This window comes from Arvicola amphibius, chromosome 4 (genome assembly GCF_903992535.2).
Source record: "Arvicola amphibius chromosome 4, mArvAmp1.2, whole genome shotgun sequence".
Classification (NCBI taxonomy): Eukaryota; Metazoa; Chordata; class Mammalia; order Rodentia; family Cricetidae; genus Arvicola; species Arvicola amphibius.
This window is the reverse complement of record NC_052050.1, coordinates 23,536,185-23,549,638: the sequence shown is the minus strand read 5'-3', so window position 1 is coordinate 23,549,638 and position 13,454 is coordinate 23,536,185. Positions and strand designations below refer to the sequence as shown.

Sequence of the window (13,454 nt, the reverse complement as noted above, 5' to 3'; positions counted from 1 at the left end):
GGTCAGATCGTTTGCGTTTGAAGCCAGTTTGGTCTGCAAATTAAGTGCCAGGCCAGTCAAGGAGAGACTGTGTGAAAAAGGGGGTGGGATGGGAGGGTGGAGGTGGAGAGCTGGTTCAGAGGTTAGGAGAGCTTCTTGCTTTTGCAGGACCCACATCAGGCTCTCAACCATGCAGAGTAAGACATGCACTCCCCGGAATAAGGCATCAGCTCCCCTGGAACTGGAGTTCCAGGCAGTTGTGAGCTGCCACACTTGTGTATGAACTGATCCCTGGTCCTCTGCAAGGGCAGCCAGTGCTCCGGACTGCTGAGCTGAACCCAGTTAAGGCAGCTCTTATTTATACCATGTTCTTTGCGTTTCTTAAAGTCTTGTGGAGTTGGGGCAGGAAATAAAGTTATTAGGAGAATATTGACTAAAGCTATGACGTGAACTAATGAGATTTAAACGAAGATAGTAAGGAGTATTTAAAAAGCAAGGATGCCGCCCCAAAAGTTCCTTCATTCAGCCCCAAGAACCTCTGCAGTTCTAGGGGCCACATTAGGAATCACAGCTCAGAGTCAGGCTGTTCCCACAGGAAAATAAAGTCTTCACAGCTTATTTCCTTTAATTACATCATAAAACAAAATTAGAACATACAGGAAACAATAATAGTTACATAACGATTTACTTTATATATTTATATATATATAAAAACATTTCTTTAGTCCAAAGATTTTAAAGCAAAAAGAACCGTCTACTGCCTCCTTAGATTTTATTTATTTAAAACAATCTTCCCCACCCCCACATCCTTGGGTGCTGGAAGTATTGTACATACAGTCATTTAGCTAATGGAACCTGGTAAGTCCCCACTGGGGAACTGTGCGGGGCCTGGGGAGTGGCTGAGTGTTGGCGCAGGCCTGGTGAGAAACAAGCAAGCAGCAGCTCCCGTACAACAATGTCCAGGTCAGGCCCAGCAGCTGGGGCACAGGGAGTCGGCGGAAGAAGGGGTGCAGGAGTGAAGAGCTCCTCAGACAGCACCAGGTACTCATCATTTCTGGCCCTGAGCAGTCAGACAGGAAGGGGCAGTCCTCACAGTGCTCTGAGCGCAGCACAGGCCAGCACTCAGGTCTGTGCTCTCAGGCTCACTGGAAGGGAGGTAAGGTAAGCAGAACCATCAGAAAATAGTAATTGGAAATAATGCCTGGGGGAAACAGGAGGCAGCCAGAGTGGATAAAACAGGAACTGAGGAGAAAGGCAAGTTGTAGCCTCTTCCAGACACCCTTTGAAGTGGCGATCACCGATTCTTGGGGGTCACATCACAGGGAGGAAGAGCTGGCCTAAAGCTTACAGAACACAGGCCAACAGGATCTAGGAGTAAGTGCATCGTGTAGGGGTGTGGCAAGGGGTTGGGGGAGGCCAAAGATATCAGACTCACCCCTTCCTGTATTCATTAGAGATTAACAGTCATCAGAACTAGGTAAGAAGTGATCCTGTGTACAGGAGACACGCCTGCTATGGAAACCCAGAGAGCACAGCACGGGTCTGGTACTGAGGATCATGTGTCTCTCGGGAGAGCAGTCAGCTAACCACAGACCAGTTGTTTTCAAGTAGATTTTCTAAGACTTTGGAGGTCCTCATTCTCTAGTGACACGAAAGTGAGGGGACGGATGTTTCAGGGCTGAGAAATGTTAGGCTAAGGGAGGAAACACAAAAGCAACGACTCAGGGCAGATCCGAGCTAACACAGGTAGTTAGTGGAGCGGAGATCTTAGATCCAATTCTGGGGGTTGGACAGGAGACACTCCTGTCCCCCGATCTCCTCCTGGGGTGAAGACTGTATTCACTGTCCCACACTCGCGCCCAGAGCAGCAGGAAAGCCCTTCTTGCCACCCAGGGGCAAGGAGTGGTGAGATGAAGACAGCACACAGTGAACATGTCGGGCAGAAGCAGTGGTCCCAGAGCTCAGGACAGATGCTCTTCCTGAGGCAGCGCATCCCAGCTCTGGACTAATCCTCTCCCGTGAGCCCTGCCTGCCACTTCTGCATGCCAACTCTTCAAAATAAAAACACACAACAGAGAAGGTCACCCACTAGGTTTCTGTTCCATGTGCCATGCCGGCTGAGGGGCTGACACTCATCCACAAACTCCTAGTTTCAACTCTCAGACCTAACGCTCATGGGCAGAGATGGAGGATGACAAGAGGATGCTCTCCAGCATTCCGCATGTGAGTTGTGGAACAAAAGCTTTTCCTCCTGAATATTACATGCAACGTTCTTCAATTTCCAAGATTCGCTCAGACTCAAGTGAGAGGCTAATACTGACTTTCCTAAACGCCCACAGATCACAGCCTCCAGAGATGCGGAAACTGAGGCGCACAACACGGGTCAACTTGGCTTGAGTGGGAGGCTGCAGAAGCCCTTCATAGGAAAAACTCGCCTGCCTCTTGTGGTGGTTCCTGGTGGGTGAGAATAAGAAGGTAGGGTTGCAGCAGCTGGTGCTGAAACAACATCTATTCTCCGAAGATGTAGTCGGGACACGTGGATACAGCACTCACAGCCAAATTTTATTCTCAAACCAGCAGGGCTAATCACACCCTATTGATAATCAGTTTTCTGCATCTTCCAATGCAAATTTAAGATAAAAATAAAGGTGAGGAAGTGAGATTCTTACTCCCCCTCATCCTTGGTTTAGAATTTTTTGTCCTCAGGTCATTTAAGGGTTTCTGCTTTAAGGCCTCCAACCAAACATCTAGCTCTTCTCAGACAACGCTGGGTTCATCCCTGGCCTTTCAGCAGGACCCCCGGGACGGAAACCCATCTGTACAAGGCAGAAAAGGTCCAACAGGGCTCTTCCTTGTCTGCCCTCTCACTGATGCCAACTAGATGAGCTGCCTGACTTTTTTTTTTTTTTTTTTGAGAATTTTATTTATTGCCAGGCAGTGGTGGCGCACACGCCTTTAGTTCCAGCACTCTGGAGGAAGAGGCAGGTGGATGTCTGTGAGCTCGAGGCCAGTCTGGTCTACAGAGCAAGTCTCAGGACAACTTCAAAGAGAAACCCTGTCTCTCAGCAGCCAGCCTCCCCTTCACTGTCAGCAAAGACATGCACCTGCTGAGCCATCTCAATAGCCAACGAGCAATCATGTTTCTGGTTTCAAAGCTGCTACCGACAAGGTTGCTCACACGACAGACAGGAAGTCACTCTCCTCTTTCCAGTGACAGTCTCACACTTCCTAGCCATGTCAGGTCAAGGAATGTTCCAAACACATTTTACAAGAGAACTGAGCAAAATCAAGTGCATGTCGGGGCTTCACAGCTTAGCAGTCCAGACCGGACCTCGGTGCCCACAGCACTCATTCACAATGAGTTACCACAAACATTCCCAACAGCACAGAATGTCCCCAAAAGAACATGGTAAGTTATCTACCAAGTTTCCCTCAGAAATGCTTAAAACGTCATTTTTGACTTACATGTGCTAAATCAACCTCGTAGAAATCTGACCAGAAACCACAAACTATCCTAGGGATACTTTTACATCCAGAGAAGGTGTAAAGGTCAGAAAATAAAATGCATCTTAAAAATATTAAGAAGTGTGCTTTCATATACTAAATACTGGGGAAGACAGAAGTTAGGTCCCATTAGTCTTTTAGAACCATCAGTTTGACCTCAAATTTAACTTAAGAGTCAAAAACCAGACACCAAGGACCATCAAGTAAGAAATGACCTGAGCCACTTGCACTCGACGGCGTCAGGATTCACAGCTGTCCTTGATAGCGTGCTCTGACCAGGAAGAGGGATCCCAAGATTAGCTAGACCGGACATATCTCACACGAAAGAGGTTTAAGCAGAGGGCCAGGGTGGGTGCTGGAAGAAACAGCTAACCACCTCAGTAGGGCTGCTGAGTGGTGCGTGCAGCAGCCATTGCAGGCAGCGATAAGATCATCTCCCTCCCGAGTCAGCCTAGCAGCCTCCGGCAGGCTTTCCCAGAGGAGCATTTTCATGGTAAGCTTTACCAGGGCTGGGACTACAGCTCAGTGAGAGAATATACTCACTGTGGGCAAGGGTCCTTGCTTCCAGCCAAGGTCCTGAAAACAACCCCAAACCCAATCAACCAAGCCAAAACCCTACTGAATTCTTAGAAGTATTCTGCATGTATAGACAAGAAGCATTTATATTCAGGTGTCAGGGATTTCTACCTGATTGAAACTTACCATTGTGTCTTAGTGAAACAAGTTGGCGTAGGATTCAAACCAACACTTGAAAAAACAACCTACTTTCCTCCAAGCATGAAGGGCCTGATGTGACCTGAGAAAGGAACATGTCTCCTGCCTAACCGTATGCAGCCCGGGCTGTACATCCACAGACCTCCCACTTTTGACTTGTGTTCTTTGTCCAGAAAGGTTGGGATTTGTCTTAACAGCAGAGATCACCAAGACAAATCCAACGAACCTGCATGTGGCAACACACTCTAAGAAAAACAGCATTTTCCAGACCTGTGACATACTGGGGGGTAACAGACTCATTCAAACTTTGATGGGAAAAAAGAAGCATCCGAGTGGCTTAGACTTGGGCAACTCAAATGTGTCTACTAAACCATCAGTACTCAGGGCTTAATATCAACTCGTTAGGCACTTAGGCGGGGGAAAAAATCAAACAACATAGTTTAGAGCTGATGTTCCCTCAATTTCTTTTGGTTTTGCGTGAGACCCCTAGGGATCTAACCCTAAATACACCTGGGAGCGTGTTGTATGTCTATGTGTGCGCACTGAATCTGACATGGTGGCTCACACCTATCCTCTTAGCATTTGGGAGGCCGAGGCAGAAAGACAATCATAAATTCCAGGTCAGCTGGGGCTACAGAGTAAGACTTCGTCTCTGGGGGTGGGGTGTACACAGATGTAAGAGCCTCTGCAGCGCCATCCACTCAGGATGCTAGCTGAGGTGAAAGGGAACTGGAGCCTAGGTGCCAACACCAGTCAGCTTGGCAACACAACAAATGGTCTCAGAGGAAAAAAAGAAATTTCTTGCAAGAACATGAGGGGGAGAAGGAATAAAAAAAAAAAAAACCACAAGTAATTTAGTTTTCAAAAGAACATAATAAAATAAGATTTTAAATAAGTTTAATATGATAAATAAATCTGGTAGTATAGAATTCTAGGACCTTTTCATCTGATTGTTTTCTACATTAATGGAGAAATTAATCAGATTTTATTCTTATATATTCTGGTAGAACCAGTACCTATAGCAGTAAACCAGTCCTTTGAACATCCTGGGATCATACTGGCTTGCACATCTACCTCCTAAAAGCCTTTCCCCCAACACCCTGTTAAACATCACACAAGGTCTTTAACATTGGAGTTTAGAAATATGCTTTAGAAACTCACTTCATTTCTCTCGTTTTGTGTGAGTTTTTGTGAAGAGGCTTCTTCTTAATAAGCCACAGATACTAAACCCCTTTCTCAGCTCAGGGGATGGGATGGGGGGCAGGTCCCAGGCTCAGTATAGACCCTGAGCCTCTTACTCCCTTCTCGAGGTTCTCTGGCTGCCCCAATGGCCCCATCTGGCTGCCTTCATACCACACTCAGAGGAAGGCTGCAACAAGAGAGAGAGTGTTAGCTGCTATGTTTGGGTCTTCTGAGGTGCCAGCATTAGATACAATCCTGCTAACACTGACACAGGCAGCTGACTGTTACAGGGCTCTTCTCGTATCCCTGATGGGATTAAATAGGGGAGGGGCTCCAGAAACTAACCATAGCCCCCCACCCCCCAGCACTGCTGCAAAGCAAGTAACTCTAGTAAAGCCCGCCAACAGGCAGAGATCACACCGTGTTCCTGTCAGTGTAGGACAACAAGGGCCATTTGTGCTTGCACTTGGGTAGTGGGGATTCGTCCCCCACTCCACACTAATAATGCACTTCTCTTTTCTTAGTTCACCAAGTTTGGGAGAGGGAAATGTGCAGGGCACACTGAGCACACCGTGCAAAGATACAACAGAAACCAAAAGGCCAAGTTTCCTTTCATCAAAACAGTTCAACTCTTTTCTTAGCCTAACTTCCCTGCTCTTGTTAGAAGAGTTTCCTTCTAGACTGGCAAAGATTCAGGCAGGTCCCCTAATAGTAAAATTTAGATTAAAAAAATATTTATTGATGTTTCTTTTAAAAATGTTTGGTAACCCCAACTAATCATCCAAAATGCAAACTGTAAACAAACAGCAAAGGAGTAACAACTGAGTGTGAGCAGCAGACCACGACCGGGGAGACAGCCAGGGTGCAGCCGTGAGCAGAGCACGGTGACAGAGTGACCAACTGAGCAGGGAAGTAAAAGTGATCGTATGTGGACCCCAGCAATTTCAATATATAGCTGCTAAGGAAACCTCTGGGCCAAATACTAAAATATCAGATGAATGGACGAGCCTTCTTTGTGAGCATGCTCAGCATGTTGGCATGGAAACAAGGAAGCACAGAAGTTGCATAAGCATCTCCCAATGGATAGCTACCATTTCTAGGATGCAAAGGAATTTTCTTTCTGGTCCCTGGATACATCATATATTGTTTTTCCATGCTACCTTTTACCCTGGAAGATTGCAGTTACTGATTCAAAATCCCCACAGAAACCCCTTAATAAAATAAACCACAGTAGCAGTAACACTGGGCTTTGCTGGAATGTCCCCTCCCTCTACCATGGCCTAAGATTTCTTCTGGGCATGTCCAACGGGAATGGTCAGGCTTTACCAATCCACTTGTTACAGCCAGTATGAACTTCGGCGCCACGGTCACAGAGCTGCAGCGGATGGGGTGAGGGCATGTGCCTGTGTGTGTGTGGCTCTGGGGATCTGGACGCTGCCCAGAATGCTGGGATTGCTTCCACTGGAGACTTCACGGTGAGTCTAGCAGTATCATTAAATACTCAGTTCGCCAATGCTGACCACCTCCACTGTCATAGGATGATGCAGCACCTGCAGAAGCGCTGTCTGCTGCCCCCTACTGACGGGGGTGGAGTGACAGGTGCGAAGTAGGCGTGGACTTTAATGTTGGGTAAGTGGGTCTGAAACAAGACAGAAACATTACTCAGAAAGTGCTTAGACAGAAGGAGCAATGTTGTTTCTCAGAGGAGCCAAGGGGCTGAAGGGGGGGGAGAGCAGGACTGGCTCGGCGCTACTTAGGGTGCGAGGTGCCCCAGGCTCTATCTGCTCTGTGGAGGTGGATGGGAATGAAAACAATTCTAAGCTTTCACCTTGTCCCAGAGAGATTCATAGTTAGAATCCCATAGCTGGAAGAAACGAGACAAGTTTAAAATGATTACTTTTTGAATGAAAATGTCTTCCTAGTCTTTACTATGTCTGAATACTTACTGGCTTAAGGCAGTGTGCTCCTTACTAAGCATCATCTCTAGACACACCCCTCAGCTCAGTAAACGGGAACAAATCAGTCTCCTGAAGAATCAGAGACAGCAAGCCTCCCAATAGTCAGGTCCAGGCATCACACACAGGATGCACAGCGGAGGTTCTAAGCCAGGCTTGGAGGTACAGACCTCTAATCTTAGCAAGTAAGAGGAGGCAGGAAAATTTTAAGTTCAAGGTCATCTTCTACTACACACTGAATCCAATCAAAGTCAGTCTGTGCTACAAGACCCAGGAAACTCTGCTCCAGCCAGCCTGTGACTGTCCGCCCTGTGGATGCAAGGTTTCCGCTGCTCTAGGAGCTGTTTCTCTGTGAGAGAGGAGCTGCGGTCACTGCAGTGTGGAGACGTTCCAGTCTTCCATATCTATCTCACCCTCTTCCTCCACGTTCAACTCTCCCTATACATGCTAGGCAAGCTCTCTACCTCTAAACTACATTCTTAGCCTATGTGGATGCTGAGCTCACTCTGCAGTCCTAATGGCTCTGCACTGGATTCTGCTCTCAGCCCTCTGATTACCAGGATGCACGCCTTGCCAGATACTCTCTTTCCTTTAGGACCAGATTCTGGCATGTGGTCTTTTTAGGTTTTAAGTTTTTCTTCCTCAGCTAAACATTCAAGAAAATTAAACAAAACAAAAAAAATCACGAGACTCTAAATCTGAAAAAAGAACAGGCGAGACAAGAAGGAGATGGGGGGAGGGGCTGAGGAGCAGTGCGGCTTTACCCTGAGTCTCTTGATTCCAGCCCGTGTGATTTGCTGGCAGTCATAGAGCTCTATCCGCTCAAGGCTGTGACAGCTCTTCAAGTGTTCCAGGGACGCGTCGGTGATTAGAGGGCAGTTGTCCAGCTCAATCACCTCCAGCTGGTCATGGGCGCAGGCCCCATTCCCCAGGTGACGAATTCCGTCATCTGTGACCAGCTCACAGTGAGAGAGACTCTGTAACCAGAGAGCAAAGATGGCAACCAAGCATCTTCGGGCTTATGTCCAGTTCCAACCCAGACCCTTCTGGTTCATCTTGGTGACTACAAAGCCAACTAGAGCCACTCATGATGAAACAGGAATGCAGACCAGAGCTGACGGCTCTGCTTTCAGTATGTATGACTGACTTTTGTTTCCAGTCTAATTCTTAATATATTTTGTGAATTCATGGAATGACTGCGAACCACCTCATGAAATAAGACAGCCAGGTATGGTGGTACACCCCTTTAATGCCTGCAGAGGCAGGAGGATCTCTGAGTTCAAGGTCAGCCTGGTCTGCACAGGAAATTCCAGGACAGCCAGGACTATACAGTGAGACCATGATGTCTCAAAAAAAAAAAAAAAAAGAAAAGAAAAAAAGTGCACTCTCCAAATTAACACTCCCCATCTGTAGGGAAAGACAGGGCTCAAGCTTTTCATATTCAATGTTTTAGGAAATCGGAACTAAATACTGAATATCTGATTCAGGGCACAAATTAACAACTAGCTAAGGATGACTTTTACAGCTATTAGGAACTAGCATCACACATAGTCTGACCAATTTTCCTTAAACTCTAGTTTTGGGAAACTGAGAACACACGGCTCAAACACAACAGTGTTCTGTATTCTGTTCTGGATACAGAGACATCAACCAAAACACCTGCTACAGAGGAGCTTGTCCTGGAAGACATGGCTCAATCCTGGGTTTTTGCGCTACAAATGCACATTACTATATAACCCAGGGTGGCTTCAAACTCTGGGTTCTCTTCCTGCCTCAGCCTCCTGAGTGCTGGGTAAAGGCACACAGCATCACACATGGTTAGCAATGTGACTGGTAAGATACAGTAACACACAGAACATGCTAGGCATGCTAGGGTGGGGACGGTGAGAGGGCTCAGAGGGTAAACTTGCCAAGCCTGGTGACCTGAGTCTGATCCCTGGAATCCACGCAGAGGTGGCAGAAGGGAATTAACTCCAGAAAGATGTTCTCTGACCTGCACATGTGCATCACGGCACACATGTGCACACAATGATAGGTTAGAGAGAGCCCGAGTTCAGTTCCTAGTACCCACATGGTTCATAAACACGCGTGGAGGCAAAACATCCAAACACATAAAGTAAATAAGTCTAATTTTTTGAATAAGTAAATAAATTTAAAATACAAAACAGTGAAAGTAAAACTCACCAATACTTGAAGCCGAGGACAGTGTATAGAAAGCTGGATTAATGTGCTGTCTGTGATCTGAAAAAATAGGTAAAATTCTATCAGTTTAGATGCAATTCATGAATTGTGCTCTATGCAACCATACTTGTAGTTCAGGTGTCATTAAATGACACACCCTTAGGCTTTGTGCTCCAAGCTACAAGAGCCGGTAGAAAACAGAGAAGACAAGCAAAAACACCCAGGCTTTCTAATCTCCGTCTTTATTCAAAATTCTTTAAGAACTACAGATATTACTTCTCAAACATCGTCTTTAACATACAGTGATCAGGAGCCTACAGAGGGCTGACTCATTGGTTAAGAGTGTGGCTCTATCCCAAGGGCTGACGGGAGGTTAGATGGCAACACTTAAGTCAGTCAGCTCACAGGAATCTAATACACCCTCTTCTGGCCTCTGTGGCTCACTGCGCAACATGCGTGTGCAATACACATATACAACAGAGACATCAAACTTCAAAGATATTTGATACTATTATGGGGTTGCTAACTCAGACAACTCCTTGCTTCTGAAAAAATTTTTTTTTCTAAGATTTGCCTAAATTGCCAGGCTTCTAAAAACCTTTTCTGAGTTCATTGTTTAAAATTTTGTTCAGTTTCTTTCAAATTGTGCAATATTTTAGTTAGCCATCTGAGTATTTTAAACTAAATCAAAATCTGGCCTCTTAAGAGCTCCTGTTCACCAGACTTTAACGATGTCCTTTCTTTGGACCAGAAGAGGGAAAAGCCAAAGTATATGATCCATTAAAAATTAATGCCAGAGCACCCTTAAATTTTTAGGTATCTGGCCCTGCACCTCCTTAAGGCAACCACCACATAGGACAATTGGAGTCCCTTCTGGGACCTGGGCAGATTACGACTGTGACAGAGGGAAGTGTTTCAGAGTGACCCTAAGCTGGCCTCTCTTCACTCTCCCCTCCAGCCTGTGCTTCCATTACACAGCCGAGAGCACAGAGAGAACTGCTGACTCAGAGGGACTCACACAGTGAAGATGCAGGGGCACTGAGGCACAAACACGAGCTGAAGGGATGAGAGATACTAATCCACTAATGAACGGTAGCTGTTATGTAGCACCTGGCCAATGGCGTTCCTGGTGGGCTGGAGGAATCAGTGTCCTCTGTAAGGGAGAGCCTTAGGCATTCTGCAGTACACAGTTTCTGTCACTGTCCCTGTGAACAAACCCCCTCACCTGAACGCACTCTTCCAGGTCCATCTTCTCAAGCTCGTGGCAGTTCTATGAAGTACAACGACAGATAATTCAGTACAAATTTTAAACACTGCAAACTACAAAAGTCAAAACAGCTAAGCGACTGTATGTATTAGGCACACTTTTCATGTCGTGGTATTTCAGAGTTGCTGATAGCCTAGTGTCACTTTCTGGTTTTGGTTTTTTGAGACAGGGTTTCTCTATGAAATGGCCCTGGCTGTCCTGGAACTCGCTACTACCCAGTTTTTCTATTATATATTTTTGGTTTTTTTGAGATAGGATTGTGCTCTGTGGCCCAGGCTACCTTCAAATCCATGATCCACCTGCCGCAGTTCCCCAAGGGCCGTGATTAATTATAAATGTCCATCATCCTGATTAAACCATAAATTTAAGAAGGCTTTGACTACACTAAAATGTCTCAATTATTTAACATTTTAAAAATTAACACAAGGCTAATACAGAGATATTTTTTGGGTGTGTGTGTGTTTTTTCCCACTAGGGTCTCTCTGTGTAACAGCCTTGACTATCCTGTAGCTCATTCTGTAGACCAGGCTGGCCTCAAACTCACGGAGATCTGCCTGCCTCTGCCTCCTGAGTGCTGGCCAGGATGAAAGGTGAGGGCCACCACTGCCTGGCCAAAGAGATATTTTATAACTAAAAAATAATTCAATAAAAATTGTTTTTTTTTTTTTTTTTGGAAGAGAGGAAGTTCTATTTCTTCTTTTAGCCAGGTATGCTGGCTTTCACCTCATCAGTACTTCATGGGTTGGCCTAAAAGCAAATTACATCCCCCTTGTTCTTTAATACTGACAGAAATCAATCTAATTTAAATGTTATTGAGCCCGGAAGACCTGGGTTCCAGGACAGGCAGGCCACACAGGGAAACACTGTCTCACCATGCAAACAGAACAACCACCGCCACAAAAGACACTGGTCTTCTACAGTGATTTATACAGACCACTGTATTAAAATCCCCTGGAAATACAGAAGTCTCTAGTGACTGGTGTAATATTCACCAGGCCTGTATCCCCTTGAGCATTATTCTTGCTCAATCATGTACAAAATCAGTTTTATGAAATACCAGAAGACTCTGCTTGGGTCAGTTCACCATCCTCATGAAAACACAAAAATTCAAGCCTTACCAGAGTGCACGTCTGTACTTCCAGAGCTGACCACCTTTTCTGCGGACATCAGGTCTATAGCTCTTGCACAAGAAGGTTCAGACAGCCGCAGAGAACACAACCCCGGTCTCACACCTATACTACTCTTTTTGCTGCTTCCTCAAAAATACCCCCCCCCCAAGAAAACCTATGGACATAAGGTAGAACCTAGAGAAATACTCACCCTCGCCAGAGTAGTGAAGCCCACATCTGTCAACTGGGAACATCTGGCCACTTCCAATATTCTATTCAAAGAACAACGCGAAAAAGAAGGTTAGGTCTTGGTTCATGAAACCTGGTTTTACTAAAACAGCAAGAATTTAAGAAATTTATTCTGACAGCTTATAATACACAATGACTTTAATAACTAAACAAGTCTGTACACAGGTCTTGCTGTTTGTTTTCATGTGGTTATCATAAAGTGGTCCTGTCAATACCACATGTCAGGGTGATGTAATCAAAGAATACAGAGGAATATAAATGAAGCTTGTAGTTAACGACCAACTGCATTAAAAGCTTCCTTGATGGCACACTGCTTACCCAGAGGGCAGCCTGCTCCTAGAAAACAAAAGGAGATGGAGATAAATACTCGGCTTCAGTTCATCTGCTGCTGACATAAACTATTCCGTCTTTCATGTAGGTCTCTGCAGATTTCAAGAGCTCTAAAAATTCGATGAGAGGACAGGTCTGTCCCAGGTAGTTAAGTCCTGTGTTCAAAGCTGCCTGGCTCCTGGGCGTGCAGAAGAAAGCCAGGATGGCAGCCACTCTCCTATTCAGCCCACTGCTGACCACTGACCTCATACCCATAGGGCTGGGAAATCAAAGGTTGCTTGCTCTTTTCTGTGTAAAGTCAGGTAACAGCTGTGCTATGTGATGGCGCCAAAGGTCACGTTCCCTTAAGAATCTTTTTTTTTAATATTTTTTTATGGTTTATTTAATGTGCATCGGTGTGAAGGTGTCAGATCCCCTGCAACTGGATCTTCAGACAGTTGTGAGCTGCCATGTGGGTGCTGGGAATTGAACCCGGGTCCTTTGGAAGAGCAGTCAGTGCTCTTAACCACTGAGCCATCTCTCCAGCCCCTCTTTTTTTCTTAAAAAAAAATATTTATTTATTTATTTATTTATTTATTTATTTATTTATTTATTATGTATACAATATTCTGTCTGTGTATGTGCCTGCAGGCCAGAAGAGGGCACCAGACCCCATTACAGATGGTTGTGAGCCACCATGTAGTTGCTGGGAATCGAACTCAGGACCTTTGGAAGAGCAGGCAGTGCTCTTAATCTCTGAGCCATCTCTCCAGCCCACCTCTTTTTTTTTTTTTTTTTTAATATATTCCTTAAGAATCTTTATAACTGAAGCCGAACGTAAATCAGAGCTCAGTAAACCATCATCAGGTAAGAGGAAACGAACGTTGCAAGGTGAACATGGCCACAGCCGCGCTGGAAATGCTCACAATGGAACAGACACACGAAGGTGGAGCTGAAGAGCCCTGGCTTTAAGCAGAGAAGGCTGACACAAGCTGTCTTCTGGAT

At 45.6% G+C, this 13,454-nt stretch overlaps 1 protein-coding gene across 2 annotated transcripts in view; it reads right to left on the bottom strand.

Moving 5' to 3' along the window:
* Positions 1-584: 584 nt before the first annotated feature.
* Fbxl20 (F-box and leucine rich repeat protein 20) overlaps positions 585-13,454 on the bottom strand; it is a 69,628-nt gene continuing 56,758 nt past the window's right edge. For both annotated transcript variants that reach the window (XM_038326626.2, XM_038326627.2), the window contains exons 11-15: positions 12,103-12,163; positions 10,741-10,785; positions 9,519-9,575; positions 8,099-8,311; positions 585-7,018 (exon numbers count right to left, since the gene is read on the bottom strand). In XM_038326626.2, the coding sequence (XP_038182554.1) occupies positions 6,911-7,018; positions 8,099-8,311; positions 9,519-9,575; positions 10,741-10,785; positions 12,103-12,163 (484 nt within the window). In that variant the 3' untranslated portion in view covers positions 585-6,910. The remainder of the gene's footprint in view (positions 7,019-8,098; positions 8,312-9,518; positions 9,576-10,740; positions 10,786-12,102; positions 12,164-13,454) is intronic.